The following is a 24,796-nucleotide window of genomic DNA, read 5'->3' as shown; positions in this document are numbered from 1 at the left end:
AAATGTACTGGAGGCAAAATGTGGTTTTGTCCTTAATGAAGGGTGGACTCCTCTGAATTTCTCTAATGTCTGCCTCAGCTGAGGGCCTAGAAGATGCGATCATAGGGTCCAAATAGCTTATCCCTGCAGAAACTAGAAACCATTAGATTGCCTTTTTTTCTCATGCACACATGTTGACTCCAAAGTTTCTATGGGTGCTCTCTATATCTAAATTTGTATCTGCTAGATTTTACAAAAAAAGTAGAGATTTTTCTATAATTTCAAAGTTAAGTAATTCCAATGTCAACCTATGGCTTATACCTCTCTTCAGCAGAAGCAAACTGTGCTAAGCACTAAACAGAATGAGAGGCCCAGCAACTCAGTTCACCACACACCAAACCATTATGTCACTAACCTGGCTATACCTATTAGCACTGCATTAATGACAAAGACTAAGATCACCAGCAACCCTTTCACATAGGGCTTTAATGTTTCATGGTCCCATTCCTGTTCATTTTCAGTACTGCAGCTATGAGAGCTTAGTTGTAAATAAAAAGATGAATTACAGTTAATTGCCAAGCTTGCTTACTAGTAACCTTGTGTTAACATGGAAAAATAGTATCGTCTCAATGGTGAGACTAAAGAGTAAGAATAATGGGATGCTTAATTTTAGTTCTACTTTTCTTGGCTCTGCTATCCATTCATTGGGTGAGTCACCTGCACCCTTGTTTTTCACAAATCTCATAAAAGGGAACAATGTCATCCACCCCAGTATCTCTCAATACTGGGTGAAGATGGAATAGGGAGAGAACTCTAATAAAGTAGAACAGTCTATATAATAATACAAGTTACTAATCATATTATAAATACAAATCACCTGAAGAAAATGGAGGTAATGTGAAGAAAGTATTCCACACTAAAATTCAGGCCAGCATAATGCAACTGTAGCTCATAAGCCTGCCAGAGCTCCAAATCATTGAACATTTAGTGGTCTCAAGGATGTGGCTAGCCCTCCAAGATAGGCTGCTTTGACAGAAGCAAATTTGCCATATTTATTATGTCTTATCAACCATTAGTCCTGGAACAAAAGTTTAAAGGTGAACTAATTTTTTTTTCTCTCTTTTTAAAATCTTTTTTAAAAAAATCAGTCAAAACAAAAACACATCTCTGAGTAGAGATCATGAGAGGAATGTACAAATATTCATCACATTTGGGCTGACAAGACTTAACTGTCTACTTTTACTAAATTTTAAGAAAGGAGCTGCTGGCCCAGGAGCCTAGGGAGAACATGACAACATTCCAGATTTCTTGCTGAAGACAGGAATGCAATATCAGTCTGTGCACGTCCCTTAGCCGTAGCTTCTTAGTCTGCTAACTGGGAACAACCAAAGAAGTGAATCACTGTGTGGAGTTTTGTGAAATGAATCAATCCACTGCTGCTAACAGGAATATTGTCTACTCTTTAAAAATAATATCCATTTATTATCAAGATAAACATTCATATTGTTAAAATAAATACACTGAGGTTGAATATACTTGAAGCTTTTAGACAATTGACAATGTGGAGGCTTTTCAAATAAAGGTGACAACAATTCTGTCAAGTGATTTGTGGTTTCACTAATCTCCCTAAATGATGCTTCTTACAGCCTCATAAAACTCATTAGGCTAAATAAAGACGCAGAGAATCACAGGCAAAGTTAAGATTCTCTAGTCAGTTTCTTGTTTGGACTTCACCTAAATCTGTCTCCAAGTGAATTCCTCACTTCACTGTGATTCTCCTTTCTCAAGACATTAAAAGAACAGGAGGAACACTATTTGTCCTTCTGTTCTAATAACAAGAGTAAATTCTGAGAACTTTAGGCTTTAACAGAGGGTTGGCATTCAACCTAAGAGAGGGTTGTATTCCAAGAAAATGATTCTTCTCACCTCTCAATCATTTGGTCATCAATTATTTAAGGAGCTTACAGTTGGCTTAAGAGAAAAATACAGCAGAACAAATTGGTAGCACAAAACAATATACAATATTTGTGTCATAAAACTGTAAGGGCTGAGGAGATTCAGCTAAAGGGAAATAAGCCAGAATTAGACAATTTAAGAACATTCCTGGAAAGATAGGAACTAAAATGTAACTGAATTAATGAATGGAGCATTCCAAAGAGGTTGGCAGATTTATTCCTTGGAAGTCTACTGTGAAAAGAGAACCTGAAGTAAAATGAGGAAAAAGGCTAGAATTAGGACCAGAATATACAGATTGATTATAAAACCCATTATTTGGCCTTCAGAACATGACTTCCATAGAAAGTAAAGCATCTACAAAGACTTCAATTTTTAAGGTAAAGGTTAAATGTGATATGGTAGTTGGCAGAGTGCCATACCTATAGCAGATACTCAGTAATTGGTTATCTGTTACTCTTGTAGTTGTGCTAATCTGCCCCTTGATCCTTTGGTATTATAGTAGATTTCCTCCAGTAAGGTATAGGAGGCTGCCTCAGAGCCAGGGAGGGTGTCTTGTAAGATGCAGTCAGAAGTTCAGGGTATCTAGCACTCAGAAATAAAGGACTGAGCTTACCGGTGAAAACCCATGTCTCTAGTGCCTAACCTAAGCCAAAAAAGATGGATTGTCCTTTATACTGATTGCCCTACTATGAGACAGTCCCTCCTGGGAGAAATACCTATGAGCTCCCTAAAGATGTCTTGGTCATCTGAAGTAAGTCAAAAGTTACTAAGCAGTTAAAGGATCAAAAAGACAGATAAATGCAGAAATCTTAAGAGCTAGCATGGAATCTCCCTCCTTTGGGACTTTGAAAGTCCCATTACACCTCAGACTAAAGGACTAGATCAATCAGATCCTACGCACAGGAAATTAAGATTCCTTTTTGAAAACAATCTAAAAAATAGTTTTTCCCTAGGTGGTAATTTTTCAGTTTAATTGTATTTTCAATATAGCATAGCATTTTAAACGTCAGAAAATGAAAAAGATTTACTTCAACTTCAAACTACAACAAATGCATTCCATAAATGAGCTAATAGTAAATCTGGATCTCATGAAATTGCAGTTAAGGTTTTCAGTATTGTTAGGAACCACTGAAACTTGATAAGCCATAAAAATCTCTTGACATGTCAACTTGTGTACAACATTAGATAGGAGAGAAGGGAGGAAAAGACTCTAAAGGTTGCTAGAGGTTCTTATTTTGTGGAACTGAGACTTGAGGATCATCAAAGGCTTTCCAAATCTTAGTCATGAAACTGTATTGCTTGTTGCAGCTGAGGTGACAGGAGATGAGTCAAGGTCAAACAATAAGTTCATAATTTTAGTATTTCCTATTGGATATATGGCTTTTCCGAATGTAATTTTTTTCATTTGATTAAGATTTTTTCATTTATTTTTAAGCTGTAGAAGTGATATATGATGGAGTTGGTACTTTCTTCAAAAACACTTTTTTTCAACTACTGAAAACCTGGAATAGTTTTTCCTCTCTTAAAATTCAAAAGTACAGTTAGGGCAAAAATGGATGGGTAGTTAAATACCACATTCATGATGTACACTATACCCTTTTCTTTAAGTCTGCCATGAACAGAACATTTCTCACAAAGATAAATATAACTAAACGGGTGAAATGCCTGCGTAGGCACAAAATCAGCAGGAGACCCAGAACCAAGAGAAGGGAATAAAGTATATGCGCTCATCTCTGAAAGACATGTTGCTGAGCACTGTACTATCTTGATGGAGCTGCCTTCATCATATAAGCTTAATATTCTGTGAAAAAGTCATTTTAATAGAAACTAACTTACAGAAAAGGAAGTAGGATTAAATTCTGTGCTTATGCACTAGGTCTTCCAAGTGCTCAGAAGAGGCAGAAAAATGTAACCCGAATGCTGTAGACTGTACATCAAGGAAAATTAAACAAGTCCCAGATACCAAAATGATTTTAATTTTTATAATGCATACAGGAGAACATATAAAACACAGACTACAAGAATCTATTTCAGTAAGATTCTAGAATAAAACTTTTCTGCCTGTCTGCAATTAGACTTTACATACGGCTCAAACTGCAGCTCTCCAAAAGTCATGGAACTGATATAAACCAATTATCCTCAATGACTAAGGAAAATAGGTAAGGGTAGATGGAGCATGCTCATTGTGGTTCATGACCTAATTGTTTGCCTAGCAGGAAGCAAGGCCACATGGCAACCTTCATCTTGTAACTACTCTACCCTCTAAATACTATTAAGTACATTTTTAAAAATTTTCCTATTTCCCTCATTTATTAAAGCTAAAGTGAATGACCAAAAAAACCCCAAAACAAAAAAAAAAAAGTCTTCTCTAAGAATTACAATGTTTTACACTTTTGTAGCTCTTATCTACCCTGTTTTATGACAAACAGTGTGACTTCAGCAATCACAGAAAAGCATAAGCCTCTCTGTTATTGTGGTTTCTAATTTCTGAAGTTCGAATTCCCCACTAACAAGTTCAGAAACATTTGGTTTCCCAAGCATACCACAGTAGCCACTGCCTCTATGTGGAAAGTCAGACTACAAGAAGTGAAAAGCCAGTGAACTCAGACACTCTGGCACATGGCTGGTCCCTGCTTTGGTCTTTTATGTTAAATCAGGTGAAATAAACACCAATTAATTATTGTTAGAAAGCCAAATAAAAGAGGACAGCTTTTAAATAAGGGGAAGGGGGACTTAAAAACTGTTGAGGTTTTTTTAATTTTGTTTTGTTTTGTTTTGTGGTTGGTTGTTTGGCTCAAAGTAAGATCTGGAAAAGCGTATACTCTAATTTTTCAAAAGGAGTTAATAAAAGAAAAGCAACCCTTAAGTAAGTGTTAAATGAAAGAAATTATACTAATCCTTCAAAATACCTATTTGCAATATCTAAATGAAAATAAGTTGTGATCTGGGAAGTGGAAAAAAGGAATCACTGGAGATTTTAAAAAGTTTAATAGTTATATTAGAATAGTTTTCTGAAGAATTCATTCCTGTTTCCTCAATCTACTAAGATACAAAAGAACATATAAATGGACTGAGTAGTAAGAGAAATACATAAAAATATACACACACTTTTCTAAGGGCATATAGTTATTATGCTCTTCAAGTCTGAGAAAAGGCTGCCTGTTAAAAATATTTTCTGAGAACTTTAAGTTCCTTGAAATGTTCTACAGAAATGGTATTTATGACAAACTCACCTCCTCTGGGGAATGCGAGATGTTATTACTGGCAAAGCCACAATCTTTAAACCATCCAAAAATAATTATGAATTTATGCCAAGTGACTAAACTTGCTATATTATTACAATGATTAAAGAGTATTTGCTAAAGTCTTATGATCAAGGCTCAAAGAAGCCATGAACCTACAGAAAATGAGTTGGTGATGCTTATCTGTGTCTCTGACAGAAAGAATATTACAACACACAAATTCACATGAGACATGTGAGATAGGAGGATGTGTCTTGGTGGTGAGAAACATGATTTGGAACATAAACTCCACTGGCACTTTGGCTCTGCCAATTACTTCCAGGACCTTTGATGAATTATCCTCAATTCTTATTTGTAAAATGAAGAAAATAATACTGCCTTGTATGACTGTTTATAGGACTAATATAGTACACAGCATGTAATAATTGCTCAACCAACTGTTATTCCCAGTCCATAGAGCGGGTGTCTATTATTTATAGTTATGCCCTTTCTCCCTGAAGTTGTACCTGGTTTAAAAGTGAAACAGGTATTTGCTCAATATTTAGCAAATATTTAGTCAATACCAATTAAGCACCAGGCACTGTTCTCGAGCTAGAAATATATATAGCATTGATTGGTCAATCACTAAATAGTGGTACTAGATGAGGGGAGAGCTCCCTGAGGAGATAGTCAGCAGGAAAGCGCAAAGGCCCTCTGGTGTTTGAAGTACAATAAGAAGGCTGGTATGGCTGAAGCGGCGTGAGCAAAAGAGACAATAGCAAGAGGCAGGATGGGAGAAAGTGGAAACTCTTCCAGAGTTAACACTCTGAGTTTTCTAGCACATGGCCTGGTTAAATGAAAAGAAAAACAAACAAAACAAAAAGCAGGTTTTATAGGCAATATATTTTTATTCTGGCCTAGTTATTTATTGATAAATTACTTAACCTCTCTAATTTTATTCTTTGGTCTCCCCCCACAACCTGTATAATAAGCATAATGAATGATCCCTCATATGGTTGTTATAAGGATTAAGTGAGATTGAGAGGCACAAAATATGCTTGTATCCTTCTCTCTAAAGCCAACTCTCACACTGGGAATTGGAGTCTACATTCCAGTTCTAAGGCTATCATAAGGATAGGTTGGCATGTATTTAATCTGCTAGGCCTCAGTTTCTCAATGAAGAAAGTAAATGCAGATGTTAAATAGACATTGTAAAGATATATATACAACAATCAAGGTACTGTTAGTCAAATAATTTTACTATTAGAATTTACCTTAATAAGAAAATTCAAAACAGGTAAAGTATATTATTCCCATAATTTTACACAATTCCATTTTTTAAAATCCCACAAATTTTCATTTTTTTTACAATGAAGGCTATACAGATTTATTTCATAATCAGGTTCATTTCTGTTCCCTTTTTCTGCCACTGTTTAAGAACACTTATTTAATAGAAAGATCTCTAGAAGTATATAACTACGAAAAAGTGATGAACAGTATTTATTGTGAACTGTTTTTAGTGTTAAAAAGGGAAATAAGAAACTTTATTTGCATTTGCTAAAAGTACATATAAGAAATGAGTATCATAGTTACAGTCCCAGAGGTGAACAAGAAAGTAGGATGTCTTTCATATACAACTTTTAATGTATGTATTTTGAAATATGCATTATATACTTAGGAATACTAATCTAAAATCTAAGACTGAAATCCAGGTTGTTTAGGGAGTTAAAAATTATTAAACTGCAAACTTAATTACAAAACAAAATGAGCCACACGTTGTGGCACACACCAGTAATTCCAGTGCTTCAGAGGCTAAAACGGGATCAAGAGTTCAAGGACAGTCTGGGTTATAGAGTGGTAATGTTTAAAATAAAGTAAGTAAGTAAATAAATAAATAAGTACACAAGGGCTAAGTCTGGTGGTTCATGCCTGTAATTGAGCTAGGTACAGACTGAAGCAGAGATTGAGCAAAAACTTAGTGAAAACCCATCTCAGTAAGTGGGGCATGATGGTGCATGCCTATGATTCCTGCTACACAAGAGGTCATAGGTAGGAGGACCACAGCCCAAGGCCAGACCTGGGCAAAAAGATGAGAACTATCTGAAAAATAACTAAAGCAAAAAACACAAGGGGTGTGAGTCAAGTGATAGAGTGCCTGCCTAGCAAGAGGGAGGCCCTGCGTAAACCCCAGCACTGCCAAAACAAAACAAAAAACCCAATATGAAAACCCAGAAAATCTGAGTAGCTCTTAATGTGCTGGGTTTGTTTGCTCAGCAGGAAGCCTGGCTGCATAGCAACCTTCCTTCTCCAACTGTTCATTTTTTCTGAAGAACTCATAAAGCATTATAAAATATCTTCAATAGTCTACCCAACAGTTTTTTTTTTTTTAACCATGGAAACCAAGCCCAGCAGGAGTGTACAGAAAAATGGAAAAAAAGTTTGTTCCCTTCAGATCTGTCCCCAAGCAGTAAGCCTACCTTGCCTTCAATTCCCAAAGAGGGTAAGTGAACCCAGTAGAGGAAGTGCATGTTTACATTCAAGGACAAATGTAAGATGAGCAGAACATCAGAAAGGCTTTGGGAAGGTAAGCTATTAGCATCTATTTTGGTATGCTGGTATTTCACTGGATATTGCACATTCAAAGCATCATTTTCTTCCACCAAGAGAGAAGAGCTATGGAGCAGATCTATGAACAAAAAAAGAAAAATGTGGCTGACCTCTAACACATTTGAGCAGCAGATAATGAAGAGTTATGAATGCCAGAGATAATACAAGAAGAACAACAGAAGTTTTCCCCAAAATTAACTATACCCTAAAGTGGTGATTCTTAACCAAGACATAATTTTGACCTACCTCCACCCTGGGGACATCTGCAATGTTTGGAGACATTTTTTGGTTACTTCTGGCAGTTAGGAGGTAGAGCCACGGATGCAGCTAAACATCCTACAATGCACACAAGAGCCTCACAACAGACTTACTCAACCCCAAATGCCATAACGCAAAGGCTAAGATCAAACAAGCCCTGTCCTAAAATAATAATCACTATAGCTAGCATTGAGAATAGTTTAAAAGATCTATGAACTACATGAAGGTAAATAATAGAAAACAAATTATATAGTCTTATCTTTCACTGCAGCGTGAATGTTGACTATTCCTCCCCGAGGTGGCACCTGTTAGCACAGACCACTGTGACTGAGCTACTCTACTGTGTTGTCTCACCATCCTACTACTACTTTTTTTTTCCTATGTGGTAAGCAAGTACACTTTTATTTATTTTAAAATCTTTTTAAATTGAAAACTGTGTATTTATAGTATACAATGTATTTTGCTATATATGTTGAGTGGTGAAATCAAGCTAATTAATATACCCATCACCTTACATAGTGGCCATTTTTTTGTGGTTTGAACATGTAAAATGTATTCTCTTAATAGTCTCCATCCTAGTTCTAGTATGTTAAGGGCTTTTGTATGGATTCTTTTTTACTTAATCCTATGAAGGAAGTCTTTATTGTTTTTTCCCCCATTTTGATGGTACTGGGTTTGAACTCAAGGCCTTGTGCTTGCTAGGCAGGTGCTCTACTATTCAGAGTCACTCCCACAACCTGTATTGTCCATAGAGATGAAGATAAATGAGATTTGTAAAGGTTAAATTGCTTGCTCAAGTTACACACACTAGAAGCCAAACTCCAGGATCTGAATTTATCAGGTTGCACTATCCCTGCCACCTGCAGTATTTCACTGCCCTTTTTCCCTCAGTGCTTTGGTGCTGGTCAGGGTACATACTTCCCATCAATCATCCGCCTGCCTTTTGTCCCTTAGTCACCTGCACTGTTTCTATCTACTGTTAGGGCAGAAGGGAGAACATCAGCCCTATCCTAAAGAAAGTGATCATTGTAAGACAAACACAAATCACAAGCAGTACAAAGTAAGCCTCAGAAAGGTGGAGAAAGGAATAGGAGAAACAATCACAGTGTTAGGAACCTGAGCACAAGCCACAATAGCTCCATTATCATCTGACATTTAGAAGTGGCTCTGCATGTAAGGTACCAGAAGGCACTATTAGGAATACAGGAACACACACATTTGTAATAATCCAAGGTATCACGTGAGCTGCTTTTTAAAAATGCTTCTTCCTAGAGGACAGGGCAGCCAGGCATTGGAACTGTGGTAGCCCCAAGCAGACCTTGAAGGATCAGGGAAACATGCACCTGAAGCTTAGTCTGACTAGTTCCTAAAGTTTCAATCTGTTCAAAGATAGGCTCATTTTCCAAGTCTGGAAAAGAAAAAACTGTTATCTGAGGAAATCTGCCAAATAATTTAAAAACTCAGTTGAGGGGAGAGGGGTAAAAGGAGAAAGGAAAACCCCTAAAGTAGGTAGGCTCTCTATTTAGCATAGTAGTGTATTCACAGTATTTTTTTTTAAGTTACTTCTTGACACCTGGGAAAAAAATTCATCTGACTAAATTACAAGAAGAAAAATCTGAGCAGATATTTTAGTATGAAAAAATTGAAATGGAAATGGGGAAGACACAACATTGTGATATTTAAATTAAAAAAAAACCAAAACTTTGTAATGATGGGGATCGAAACCAGGGCCTCATATATTACAAAGACAAGGACTGTACTCTTAAGCTACACCCCAGCTCACATTCATGGTATTAAGTGAACATCTATCACCCAAAGATTTGATTAGAAAGTCCCTTTACAATATAGCAGAAAAATGGACAGCACATGATTCAGACACTAAGTAATTATCCTGGTAGAGATTTACTTATGCTAACACCCAATATGGTATTCTCATTCCCCTGTTCTGGTTTCCTCTCCAAGGCCCAGCCAATGCACTTTTTCAACTCTCTGCTTGGCCCTAGGATCAGAGCATGCAGAGTGACTTTCCTAGCCCAGACTCCACAGGTACTTCCTTTGGTGTCAAGGTGAAAGATTATTCTTGTGGATGCTAGACTCCTTAAGCTCTATACTCTAGTCTTTGACTTTCCAGCAGTTTATCATTTTAGAGGACCCTTTGTCTCAATTACTTTGTTCTTTTCTCACCTCTTATGAGAGATGTATTTGCCCCAATCTCACTCTACTCAATTTGAGCATTCATAATCTCCTCTCAGAATACTGTTTATGTACTAAAGACTACCAAGTTCCTTATAATTAATGAGTTATTTGTCTATTTGCATCTTATTTTACTTCCCCTGACCTCTGGAGAGTCAAACAAGGTTGTTCAAATCTTAACCCATTTTAACTATATATTCCTCTGAGACCAAACTAAACCTTCCTCCATCATGGTCTAATTTTTGTTTCACAATGAAGGAAAATAGTAACCCAGCTTGCTGAATCTCGACCCACTTATGGTGTTTCTAAATTATCTCAATGATGATGACAGTATCTTCAGTAACAAGGACATAAAGCAGACAACGATAGATGTACACTCAAACTTTGCTAACAGATGCCAAAAAAAAGTGTTTTTATTCTCGGAGTAACACTTCTGCTGACCAAGTCAAATGAATCAAACATTACATTATAGCTATGGTGTAAAAAATTATGTAGCTGTAATTTAAAAAAAAAAAAAAGTTGACTTCTGAGATAAATAAAAAAATGGAGCTTACCCACAATACTTAGCCGTAACTATCTTTATGAGTGCTCCTAAAAATTAGACTAAACAGTGAAAAGTCCCATTGAAAAACCAAGTAGCAGAACAAGTTACAGGCTTGATTACTAAAACCTTATCTCAAATTAAAGAAGCTTTCCAATAAATTCCACGTGATTATTCTTCAAACTGCTAGAACTCCAGTTGTTCAGCAATAAACATAGCAATTGTCAGTACAACGCAACAATTAGAATTACCCACTAAACAAAAATTGCTGAAGAGATAAAGTGGGATATAATCATAACCAGGCTATCAGAATCTAGCCATGAATGCAGGTATAAAGATAAATAAAGCAGTGTAATGTATGTAGTTTACTGCTTAGTAATCAGCATGTTAAATCAGGAAGAAAAAGTAATGCATTAAACTAACTCTAGAGTAATGAGAACAAATACAAGAATCGAAAACCATCAAAATGAAGTTACATACTTAGGACTAAGATATAAGTTATATTATTTCTAATGAACATCTTAAGAAAAGACCAAACAAGTTTTGTTATCATCATTCTATATGTTGTGAATGGGAGATAAGTTATAACCAGATTGATCTGTGCAAGTATATGACAGGTTTTGAAAGAAAAAACCTGACAAAATAAGCATACAGTAGTAGGACATAGTACTTGCACACAGTAGGAGCTCACTGTATTCATTCTATAAATATTTGAAATCAATTATGCCAGACATGGTGTTCACCATCTACAATCCCATCTACTGAAGAGACAGAGATAGGAGGATCATGGTTTGAGGCTGATCCAAGAGCAAAATAATAAACCAAGTGTGATGATACATGCCTGTAGTCCCAGCTACTCAGAAGGAGGAGGTAGGAGGATTATGGTCTAGACTGGCTTGCGCAAAAGCTCAAGACTCTATGAAAAACAAAGCGAAAGTACTGGAGGTAAGGCAAGTGCAAGGCCCTGAATTCAATTTTGGTACTGCCATAAATAAAAAAGTAATTAAATAAATAAACATTAAATGTCAGCTGAACTGCACTATGAATGAACTCCTTTTAAAAACCTGGTGACTCGGTGGTTGGTTTCCATGCCCATTTCAAATTGCAGTTTCAACAAAATTATGGAGATAGTTCTATGGAGTAGGGAAGAGGAAATTTGAATCTTCCATCTGTTTATGAAGGACAGTGAACAAATGGATTTATTAATAATGGAATCATCAAAGCATTGCCTAAGCCAGTGGATCTGGGGATTTCATCATGATGAAACAAAGGGATGACCAGTGATAACTTGAAGAAGCAGAGTGACAGCCCAAAACAGAGGCTTTTCCAGAGAAAGATATGTTAGCCATTGCATTTCTCCTGTCATCTAGAGCAAAGGTTCCCAAAATGCAGCCTCCTTCAAGACACCTGTGAGGTCAAAATTATCGTCATAACAGCACATCCTTTTGGGCTCTATTTTCTCAGAAGTATACAAGGAGCTTTCCAGAGGCTACTTAACATGTGATCACATCATTGCTATGGCAGCTGATGGAATATGTGAAACAGATCTGAGGATCCAGCTGCTTCAACTAAGCCAGACATTAGTTTGCAAAAATGTTAGATGATGCAACTCTTCTAACTGAATTTTTCATAAAAATCTTCATTTTAACATAATGGTTTATTTTTAATGAATAAATGAATTTTTGAAAAATCCTACTTTGAATTTCTAATATAGTAAACACTGACAAATATAAGCCACACACTCAAAAGCTCTTCTTTATACAGTCCTCAACAATTTTAGAGTATAAAGAGGTCATCAGGCCTAAAAGATTGAGAACTGCTATGAAGTCTTTATTGAATTGTGCTGCACAACTACGTCACTCTTTCCTAACTGTAAAAACTCTGAGAACAAGATCGTCCCTTCTCTGTTCACCTGATTATAGTCCTAGTATACAGAGCTTTGTTGTTTTATAAATTAAATGAACATAAATCTTGCCATATTCAAAACATCAAAAAGTTTAAATTCAAAATTCACATCCTAAATACAGTAGAGCATTCCTCTCTAAAATGACAGATGAGAAATCAAGCTGACTGAAGTTATGCACTATTATCACTATCACTACTGATTTCTGCAGCTAATACAAATAACATAGTGTCATTAATGGCTTAATGAATGGGTTCTATTGTTTGATAGACCAATTATCTGTACAGGCCAGTTGTGTGAAAACTGGAAAACCATTTGCAAATGTACAGACATAACTGATGGGTCAAGGTGGTCAGATTTTAAGTATTTCCTTTTCAGTTTCTTTTGTTACTGATGTAATGCTGCTTTTGTAATAAACATATTTATCTAGCAGAGCTCTGGACTGTGAGACAAAAATAAAAGAACCACTTCTTTGTTTGCAGAGTTGAAATAATTAAAAGATAGTAATAAGCTAACATATCAATATTTGCCAACTACCCCTGTTCTCCTTAAACAAGCAAGCACATAAGGGTTTTAATGCAGGGATCTGAAGGAAGAGAGAAGTGGTTGTAGCAGTCTTGATTCCTTCCACAGGCTCCACAACTATGAAATATAAGCAATGTATTTAAAGAACATTGGCAGGAAACTTATTTATACCTCATTTTCTTAAATGCCTAAAACCACCCACATTCACTAAAGAATCTTCCTTAAAAATGAATGAAACTGCTTAGAACAATGCTGCAGTATTTTCTATAGAAGGGTTTTTTTTCATTCATTCAAAAAAAAACCACTCATTTGGTTTCCTCCAAGGGATTTTTTGGTAGACATTGTAGAAGATACAAATGAATCATTCAGATATGTGTTCTATTCAAGAAGTTTTTGTTTTAGTAGGGTTGATTGTGATATGTACATAAATAAGACAAAATCAAAAGTGGTGAGAACTAATATAAATTCTTACGGGTCTGATTGGCATTACAGCATTTAGACACACCATCTGTTTCATATGTATATTATATGCTGTGTATTACTAACACTCAGTGTCTCACACAGGAGATAAAATATATGCACATGTGTGCTAATATATGTGCCTGTAAATAAAAACTGAAACAGACACTCTAAATATGTAATTTGTATTGAAGAGCCACCATTAAGGTTGGGAACCAAAGAACATTAAAAAAAAAATACAAGTAACTAGCATGGCATATAATAGTGATAAACCACAGTAAGTTGTAACAATACTAAGCCATAATAATAAAAAAAAACCTCTAAAGAAAGTCTGTAATAAAACATTGTTTTAAGACAGTTGGATTTAATTATCTCACAATTCTGTCCATTAAACCAGCTTCTACAACCTGTTTTTATTGGACAGGATCAGGTGAATGTTCCTATAATCTTATAGTGTTAGTACTTGTACATGAATAAGAATACTCCAAGACAGTAGTCTTCAAACTAAGGTACACATACACCTGAGGGTACACAAAGATTTGTGGGAGTATAACCATGGAGAGCTCTAAGGGAATCATTATCTGTGTCTGCATTTCACACATACATACATATTGTTTCCAAAACTGGTCTGTTAGAAAAGTGCTTATGTTCTATGAGTTCTCCTTTCCTATGCCCTTTCAAAATAGCCTTCTTGCTTAGCCATTCTTAGCAACGGTTGAAACCTATCTATGTCACTAAAGGGACAACTATAGGAAATCTTATTCTAGAAGAATCTCAGGAGAGCACAGAATCAGCATCAGCTTCAAGACACAATCACTGGATGGAGCACTGCCTGGTCTTCATCTAGAGACTCTGGGCAAGTTTCTGTGTCTCATCTCTTTCAGAAGTGAAATAGATGCCAGAGAGATGTGTATTACACATTTACTTAAGCTAATATTATTAAGGTGAATGACTGATTTGGCTATCTGATTTGTTAGAGGAGTTTTTATCTTTTGAAACTATTTAAACCTTGAATTAAAAAATGTAGGTGGTAGCTTTAAAATGTGTGAAGGTGTTCCTACTTTCAAAAAATTCTTTTAGGAGATAAAAGACCAGACATTTGCAAACCACTGGTCTTCAGAAATATAAACAAAAAAAGAATTCAAAGCAATGACAAATGAGAATTTTTCCTTAGGTTGACAGTTTCTCTACTCAGAGAGTATTCTTTGATAAAGACACCATGTATGTAGTCTTTGTGTTTTTGGTTGAACAGGCAATGTGATAGAGGAAACAGCACAGGCTTTGCTCCTTCCTGACCTTCCTGAACCTGAGATTTCCACTTCTAGTAGACAGCTGACATATAAATAAGAAAGCCTTGCTACCCATAGTCAGTCCAAGAGCCAGCAGACCTGACATCATCTGAGAGCTTGTTAAAATGCAAATTATGAGGCCCACCCCAGAGCTACTGATTTGGAATTTGGAATTTAACAAGATTCTTGGGTGATTTAAATGTTTACTGCACCATGAGAAGTACTAGTAAAGAACAGGCCATTAGAGCAGAAAGATAAAATCACTAGATGCACCTGCTAAAATAAAAGTTGAGTTGTTGTCTAACTTCTAATGATAGACTAGCATACATACATGACCATGAACATACACACACACACACAATGTCTGGAGACATTTTTAGTTGTCATAATTGTAGGATGCTGCTAAATATCTTATACAAGATGGCCCAAATGTCAACAGCACTAAGGTTGGAGAAACCCTGACATAAATTACATAACATCCCTGCATAAAGGCATATTAATTGGAATTATTAAGGAAAAAGGAATCATAATATGAATGCACAGCTCTGACGGGAAGAATTTCAGATTTGTGGAATTCTGTATCTCAAGGGGTGCTACCTTAAAAATTATGAGAACTCTGATTAAAAATTCTCAAAATCATTTATCTGTTTTTGCTAACTAAACCAGAGTCCATTATAATCTGTACTGACATATACACAGTTAGTCAGAATACCAATGCCGAAAACCTGTTAATATGCCAAGAAAAAGAAAGGCAGCAAAAAGTTGTTACTATTTTGTCTAAAATCTATTCCTACTTGAAGAAGGGAGCTAGACTTAAGAGCCTCAACCTGACATCCTTCTCATCTCTTGAAGACCATAAACTAATCTCAGATGCTCCTAGATATGTCAAGATGTCAAGAAATAGTGACTTTGCATAAGCCCATTCACCACTATCAGAAGCACTAATTCCTTCAAATGCCATGTCATAACCAGTCTCTCACACACACATGTACATAACCACACAGCATGTAATATTGTAGCCAACTGACTGAAAAGTTTTCATCAGGTCCTCCTGCCCTCAGGACTCACTGGCTCCTGGTTATGAGCTTCCACGGCCCAAGTTATAAGTTTTCTGCAAATAAACTATTTCCCTTCCTGACAGGCTTTCGCAGACTATCCCATGGTATGTTCATGGGAGTGGCTCAGTGCAATAGCAAGTTATTGGGAAACAAGGAGTAGGGAAATGAAGTAAATGCACTCAAATCTTCAGTTTTATGTGCTTACTTTGAAAGGTGGAGCTTAGGGAGCAGATGGGGATGCCAGCCAGTTACAAAAACCATTAAAAAAATATATCACACTTGCACCATGCTGAAAAAGATGCATCATGCTTGCTGCCAAAAACAGTGAACACAACAGAAACAACTGAAACTTTCTCAAAACCTTTTTTCGCTAGTTACTAGAACTGCCAAGATTCATTAACCAACATCCATTTTAAGGCTTTCATTATACTGCAAAACAATCTTCCTCCTTCATGTCCTTAAAAAACCACATCCCCTTCTCATAGAAATTGAAATAGCACATGCTATTATTTAATAAGATGAAAAGAAATCTTGAAGAGTTTTTGTGAAACTGTTTTCTTAATGAAACTATAACAACTATGCTGCACAGGGGAAAAATATTGAACTGAGGGTATGCTCAATGCATTGTCAACACCATTAAACACAATTCTGTTACTAAGGTAGAAGGAAGAAGCATGCTGCCAAGTTTCTGTTAATTATTTCACCACCAAAGCAGTTTACTCATGGACTCTGCCATGGGTTGCAGAGCTCCACAACCATTCAGGACAGACAAAGCTGCCATGTTTCGCTTTTCATCCTCCCAGGAGTCTCAAGTAGGGAGTAGGGAAAGGCAGAAGCTATGTACAAGCCTCTTGCCAAGACCATGGATGAGCTCATCATCAGCCCCAACCCAGCCACTTCTGAATTTCACAGGCCACAACCCTTGAGCCAGCCTCTGTCAGGTACTCAAAACAGGAAAAACAAAAATGGATCCTTCCCACAACTTCCCACAAAAAAGTTTGGGATTTCTTACATTATGTAGTTATTTTAAACATGTTTCTTCTGTGTAGTGTAATTACAGAAAAGCACATATTAGAATCTCAAAAAGAAGAAGTCTATATTTCCAAGACTACCCCAAATTAGTTTCTTTTTAAAAAGTACTCTCAAAAAGTTCTGTGACAAGCATGGAAGATGCACTGGAATTAATTCATTCCTAACAGAAAATATTTATTAACATATTGTGAACTCTTCAGGCTTGATCAGAGAGCAAGTATTTATATTTTCATCCATGCCAAGTCTTTTAGTAGTCAGGGACTCCTTTCTATTTTAGTTTCTGTGTAACAAGAGCTGTTATTACATCCTCTATAATCAGCCCATTCTCAGTATAATTAAGAGTGCCACAAGTTTAAAACTTCAACCTCACTACAGAAGTACAGGAGTATGTGGAAGAGATAGTTTCTGTATGTAAAATATCCTCCTGTTAGGCAGACAGATTTAAAATATAAAAGAAAAAATAGCACATAATAATGGAGTCATCATTTAAGAGGGACTCATTATGTTCCTAATAGAGTTTCACCATCATTTCTAGTATGAGATTCTTATCCATAAGCTGCCTGCTCCTCCTTGCTCTTCCTATATATTATGAAAACTCCAAACCTCCCCACCCTCAGATACTCCTCAGTTCCCCTCATTTAACTGTCAATCAGCAAAGACCTGAGTTCAAAACCCAAGTACTGCCCTCAAATTCAATAACTCAATAACTATACAAAGATACACATGAATTGGTTTCTAGGACAGTATCATGTTAGTTCAAATCAACTTTTAACAGGCAGAATTCTAAACACTATGAACAAAATTTTATATTAACTGAGAATCAGGGGCTGGGGGCATATCTTAAGTGGTAGAACACTTGCCTAGCTTGCATGAGGCCCTGATTTTAATCCCTAGTATTGTAAAACAAACAAACAAACAAAAACTGTGAGTTGAACATCAAGTAGTCATATAGCACACATTTTAATGGCTCAAACAACCCATTTAGTAAATATAACAGTAACTAATTAAAAAAAAATCAACAACAGTAACACATCAAATGTTTACCACATGTCAGGATTAATTACCTCATTTAATTTTCACAAAAAGCCCCTGAAGTAAATACAATTATTGCACTTTTTTCATATAAAGAAATCAAGACTCATAGAGATGTTACAAAACTACAAAGTTAATTACCTGGTAAGGGTAGGACCTTACTTACTTGAAGTTTTGAAGCCAGGGCTAACTTAATCTCAAGCCTGAACTTGTATTTTCACAGACTTTGGGTTAGAATACCCACTGATTTTTGTTATACAATTTGAAACAAATATTCTTGACTTTCCTTTTCTACTAAGGCTCCTGGTGAACTGCAATTAAAATCATTAGTGATAGTCAAATAAAAAAGCAAGATATCAGTGTATAAATATTCTCCTCCCAAATCAAATTCAGAAACTCCTTTTCATATTCTCTATGAACTGACACAATCTTTCTAAATTACAAAGGTATTTAATCATTAGATGATGAGTTAGTAAAGCACCAATTGCAAAACAGAATGCACTCTTGTATTTTCCAGATTAAAGAAGCTGATTGATCAAGAAACTGAGTCCCAGGAGAAGAAAGAACAAGAGAAGGAGAAGAGGGTCACTGCCCTGAAAGAGGAGTTGACCAAGCTGAAGTCTTTTGCTTTGATGGTGGTGGATGAGCAACAAAGGCTGACAGCTCAGCTCGCCCTTCAAAGACAGAAAATCCAAAACCTGACCACAAGTGCAAAGGAAACACAGGCTAAACTAGCCCTTGCTGAAGCCAGGTTTCAGAAGGAAAAGCAGAAGGCAACCAGACTAGAGAAGGAACTGCAAACACAGACCACAAAGTTTCATCAGAACCAAGAAATAGTTATGGCGAAGCTCACCAACGAGGACAGTCAAAATCGCCAACTCCGACAAAAGCTGACAGCACTCAGCCGGCAAATTGATGAGTTAGAAGAGACAAACAGGTCTTTACGAAAAGCAGAAGAGGAGCTGCAAGATATGAAAGAAAAAATCAACAAGGGAGAATATGGAAACGCTGGTATCATGACTGAGGTGGAGGAACTCAGGAAGCGCGTGCTAGATATGGAAGGGAAAGATGAAGAGCTCATTAAAATGGAGGAACAATGCAGAGATCTCAATAAAAGGCTTGAAAAGGAAACAGCACAAAGTAAAGACTTCAAGCTAGAGGTTGAAAAACTTAATAAAAGGATTATGGCTCTTGAAAAATTAGAAGATGCTTTCAACAAAAGCAAACAAGAATGCTACTCTCTGAAATGCAATTTAGAAAAAGAAAGGATGACCACAAAGCACTTGTCTCAAGAACTGGAGAGTTTAAAAGGAAGGATCAAAGAGCTAGAAGCCATTGAAATTCGACTGGAAAAGACAGAATTCACCCTAAAGGAGGATTTAACTAAACTCAAAACATTAACTGTGATGCTTGTAGATGAACGTAAAACAATGAGCGAAAAATTAAAACAAACTGAAGATAAGTTGCAAGCTGCTTCTTCTCAACTTCAAGTGGAACAAAATAAAGTAACCACAGTTACTGAGAAGTTAATTGAAGAAACTAAAAGAGCACTCAAGTCCAAAACTGATGTGGAAGAAAAGATGTACAATGTAACCAAGGAGAGAGATGATCTAAAAAATAAACTGAAAGCAGAAGAAGAAAAAGGAAATGATCTCTTGTCAAAAGTTAACATGTTGAAAAACAGGCTTCACTCATTGGAAGCAACTGAGAAAGATTTTGTAAAAAACAAATTAAATCAAGACTCTGGTAAATCCACAACAGCATTACACCAAGAAAACAATAAGATTAAAGAGCTCTCTCAAGAAGTGGAAAGACTGAAACTGAAGTTAAAGGATATGAAAGCTATTGAGGATGACCTCATGAAAACAGAAGATGAGTATGAGACTCTAGAACGAAGGTATGCTAATGAACGTGACAAAGCTCAATTTTTGTCTGAAGAGCTGGAACATGTTAAAATGGAACTTGCCAAGTATAAATTAGTAGAAAAGGCAGAGTCCAGCCATGAACAATGGCTTTTCAAAAGGCTTCAAGAAGAAGAAACTAAATCAGGGCATCTCTCAAGAGAAGTGGATGCATTAAAAGAGAAAATTCATGAATACATGGCAACGGAGGACCTAATATGTCATCTCCAGGGAGATCACTCAATTTTGCAAAAGAAACTAAATCAGCAAGAAAACAGGAACAGAGATTTGGGAAGAGAGATTGAAAACCTCACTAAAGAGTTAGAGAGGTATAGACATTTTAGTAAAAGTCTCCGACCTAGTCTCAATGGTAGAAGAATCTCTGACCCTCAAGTATTTTCTAAAGAAGTTCAAACAGAAGCAGTAGACAATGAACCGCCAGACTACAAGAGTCTCATTCCCCTGGAACAAACAGTCATCAATGGTCAGTTATATGAGAGTGAGGACCAGGATGAGGACCCTAGTGAGGAGGAGACTATACTGTCCTTCAAATGCAACTCACCTGCTCCTCTTACTGTGAACAGGAAGCTATGGATTCCTTGGATGAAATCCAAGGAAGGCCATCCTCAGAATGGAAAAATACAAACTAAATCCAATTGCAACTTTGTGCAACCTGGAGATCTAGTTCTAAGCCATACACCTGGGCAGCCACTTCATATTAAGGTTACTCCTGACCATGTCCAAAACACAGCCACTCTTGAAATCACAAGTCCAACCACAGAGAGCTCTCACTCTTACACGAGCACTGCAGTGATACCAAACTGTGGAACCCCAAAGCAGAGGATAACCATTCTCCAAAATGCCTCCATAACACCAATGAAGTCCAAAACCTCTACCGAAAGCCTCATGAATTTGGAACAAACTATGTCCCCAGTTACCATGGCAACCTTTGCCACAGCACACACTCCAGAGTCCTGTGGTTCTATAACTCCAGAAAGGACAATGTCACCAATTCAGGTTTTGGCTATGACTGGTTCAGCTAGCTCTCCTGAGCACAGACGCTCCCCAGAGCCAATAGAAATCAGTTCCAAGCATGCAATTTTCAGAGTCTCCCCAGACGGGCAGTCATCATGGCAGTTTCAGCGTTCAAATAGTAATAGCTCAAGTGTGATAACTACTGAGGATAATAAAATCCACATTCACTTAGGAAGTCCTTACATGCAAGCTGTGGCCAGTCCCGTGAGACCTGCCAGCCCTTCAACCCCACTGCAGGATAACCGAACTCAAGGCTTAACTAATGGGGCACTAAACAAAACAACCAGTAAAGTCACCAGCAGTATTACTATCACACCAACAGCCACACCTCTTCCTCGACAACCACAAATTACAGTAAGTAATATATATAACTGATCACCTTCACCCTCATCTAGTCTATACTGATAATCTTGCAAGAAACTCAATCCTTTTTAAATCATCCCTCCAAATCCCCCAAACGACTGACTGAACTTGTACTTTGGGAAGGTTTCTGCATGAACTATACAAGAGTATCTGAAACTAACTGTTGCCTGCATAGTCCTATCAAGTGTGCACTTACTGTATATCTTTTAATTTACATAACTGTATGGAAAATATTTAGTCTGCACTTGTATAAATACATTTTTGTGTATTTCATTTTCCATAACTCACTTTAATTTGACTGCAATTTGTCTTGGTGAAATACTTTAACACTATAAAGCAGTAAATATTTTGTTATTTTTACCACTGCTTGCAGAATTTTCATTTGGTTATTTTGTGTCATACATTTGCATGTCCAATATAATTTTATTTCCCATTTATAATGCCTATTAATTCTTCCTAAAAAATAAATAAGACCTACTTCTCATTTACAGACAACTTCTGATCACATATTAAAGGAGGACAAAGTGGCCTAAATAAATAAAAATTTACATTTCTGTGACTTCAAAATGAGCCATAAACCATAAAATATCTCAGGACCAACTTAAGATCATTTGTAGATATATATCAACATTCCTGTTGATCAACACAGTGTTTAGCATGTATTAGGGTGTTAGTAAATGTTAACTGATAATAATAGAGTAAAATAGTATTAACTAATTTGTTTTTAATGAACACACAATAAGCTGATGGGAAATGTAAAAAGCTTTGAAATGTGACATAAAGCCAGAAAGTACATTTGAAAATACAAGTTACCTTGATAATCAAGAGCTGACTATATTTTTACCCCACCCTGAAATTTCCATAAGACACATATTACATCCAAATCTGGAAGCAGCCACTATGACATAATCTTTTGAACACTCTGCTTCAAAACCAAAGTATCGTTCTTGTTCCTTTTTCCTATGTGGTTCTAAAAATAGTTTAGATTACTTAATGTAGAAGCTACCCTACCCTGCTTATTACAGATTGACTAATCTGTATGTTAAAAAAAAAAAAAAGCCTCTAGACAAGCAAATAAAAGCCAAAGATAATTATGAACACAAACAAAAAGTTGCATTATATCTGCAGGGGCAAATAATATACTGTGAATTTCTTCTGTTACTGTTATACCATTTACAAGGTAGGTAAGAAAAACTCAGCCAAGCTTCCTAGAAATTCTGATACCTAGTTCCTGGATTCCTTAGGCATAATCCATACTTTTGAGCAGAGAGAAGCTTTAAGAGGAACATTTTTTTTTAATTTTTATTTTATTCATATGTGCATACAATGTTTGGGTCATTTTCCCCCCTCCCCCCCCCGCCCACTCCCTTACCCCCCCTACACACCTCGCTACCCAGCAGAAACTATTCTGCCCCTGTTAAGAGGAACATTTTAAATTGTGAATCTGCTCCCCAGTCACATTCCATAAAGATGATTTCAAAGTTGCTTATCATCATTTTCCCTTTTCCAGTTTCTTAACTGTTAGTGTGGTCAATTTTATCGCCAATTATTGATTTTAAACACAATTCATCTAGAGGTTCAGGCTAACTGTGAAGACCTTTCAAGAGTAAAAGAAAGCTTTCACAATTATCTTCATTTGCCCTGAAAAATCAATTTCATGACAGCAAAGCAAGGATCTGTTGACAGAAACACTTCCATAGTGATGAACCGCAACACCAATGCTGTGCACTTGCATCATCATTAAATAAATGTGGATGAAACTGAGGCTGATAATGAATGAGAAAGCTTCTGTCTAAGCACATTTATCTTAAGACTCAGCAGTGACTCAACTATATTACAAAATACATGATGATCTAAATGTTTTTCAAAACTGTATTAAGTCAATTTAGGCTAGAACTCTAGAAAGAAATACATAGTTCATTTTAGCACTTTAAAGTAGATAATGAAAATGTGGCATGAGCTCTTTTTCTAGTTAATAATCAAAAGAGAATACATGTAATGTTTGGTGGGCCATCAATCAACTGGTCATAAAATTATGAACAACAGAAATTAGAAAGCATTCAAGAACAAAGACTTCCCAATTTTGTCACATAATGGCACAACCTTACACAACATGTTTGCAAGTCAGAAAGAACCAGATAAAGATTCCTATCACCCAAGGCTCTTACTGGATGCCCCACATGCACAGTAACTAGGCATACCAGTAACAGAGTTTTGTAACTCTGGCTGTATTTATGAGTCCACCTACTTTGTAAGGATTCAATTTCTTATGTGACTCAAAGCAATTCTTTCAATAAAGTTAACACACTCCCTTTGTTTCATGATTATAACACACAAGTTCTCATTTCATTATCTGTTCCAGATCTTAACTATAAATAAGCTTCCTAAGTGGTTAACCTAATATAACTGGAAATACACTGAACCTTTTTTACAAGTCCCTCAGCTGGGAGGATTTTTTTCCATGTAATAAGTAGCATAAGCATCAAAATAAACTTTAGGAGACTGTCATATTAATAACCATATGAAGTTTAAGTGTCTTTGACTAAAGTTCATAGTGAAGTCGTAATTCCTGCAAAAACATCTTCCCTTTTCTATAAAATTACATATAAAATGATACTAGATTTTTGGTCTTTAATTTTAAAAAGTTTCTTATATCCTGCACATGGATAATCTTCATAATAAATATGTAGTTAGGGGACTGTATTCTTTAGTCCACAATGAAGATACATTGTTTATACATAATATCTTAGAAACTCCTATCTTTCTTTCATTGGTCAATGTCCTAGCTTCAGAACCAAATTTCATTTCACTCATAGTCCCATTTCTCATTAACTTTTAGAGCTGTAGCATTCTAGCACAGATTTGAATATTATGCCATATGCTTTCTTCCATTTAAAAGCAGGAAAGACCTGCTGGTGTGCACCTGTATTCCTAGCACTTGGGAGGCTGAGGAGGAGGATCTGTAGTTTCAGACCACCCTGAGCTATATAGCAAGCCACTTTCTCCAAACAAACCAAAGGTCCATAAAAGCAATGGCAAAACTTTCCCCAGGAGGATGCCACTGTTATTTAGGCATGCTGGCAAAAATAAAATCATGGTTCTTACTAAAAGGACGCTGTGAATTACTTCAGATAAATCTAACACATATAAAAGATGTTCTGTGAATAACCCTGATCTGGGACACAAGACCAGAAGTGTTCCAGATTTTTTTTTGGCAGGGGGTGGGGGGGGTGGTGTTGGAATATTTGCACAAATGTAAGGGATATCTCAGGGATGGGACCCAAATCTAAACATGAAATTCATTTATGTTTCATATAAACAGTGAATACTTACCCTGAAGGCAGTTTAATATAATATTTTAAGACAATTTTGTGCTTTAGACAAAGTTTTATAGTGTGGAATTTCCCACTTGCAGCATCATGTAAGTACTCAAAAAGTTCAGAT

At 36.3% G+C, this 24,796-nt stretch overlaps 2 protein-coding genes across 9 annotated transcripts in view; one reads left to right on the top strand and one right to left on the bottom strand.

Annotated features, from left to right (window-relative positions):
* Positions 1-24,796, bottom strand: part of Col8a1 (collagen type VIII alpha 1 chain) — a 543,304-nt gene that overhangs the window by 326,769 nt on the left and 191,739 nt on the right. The gene's annotated exons all lie outside the window — the stretch shown is intronic.
* Positions 1-24,796, top strand: part of Filip1l (filamin A interacting protein 1 like) — a 269,654-nt gene that overhangs the window by 230,339 nt on the left and 14,519 nt on the right. For 5 of the 7 annotated variants that reach the window (XM_020157602.2, XM_020157600.2, XM_020157595.2 and 2 more), the window contains one exon: positions 18,571-21,712. In XM_020157602.2, coding sequence (XP_020013191.2) covers positions 18,571-21,364 — 2,794 coding nt within the window. In that variant the 3' untranslated portion in view covers positions 21,365-21,712. Of the gene's footprint in view, positions 1-8,292; positions 8,407-18,570; positions 21,713-24,796 lie in introns of those variants that run through there. The other 2 variants (XM_074072965.1, XM_074072966.1) reach the window with 2 other exon arrangements.

This window comes from Castor canadensis, chromosome 5, assembly GCF_047511655.1.
Source record: "Castor canadensis chromosome 5, mCasCan1.hap1v2, whole genome shotgun sequence".
Lineage (NCBI taxonomy): Eukaryota > Metazoa > Chordata > Mammalia > Rodentia > Castoridae > Castor > Castor canadensis.
This window is presented reverse-complemented; position numbering and strand designations above follow the sequence as displayed.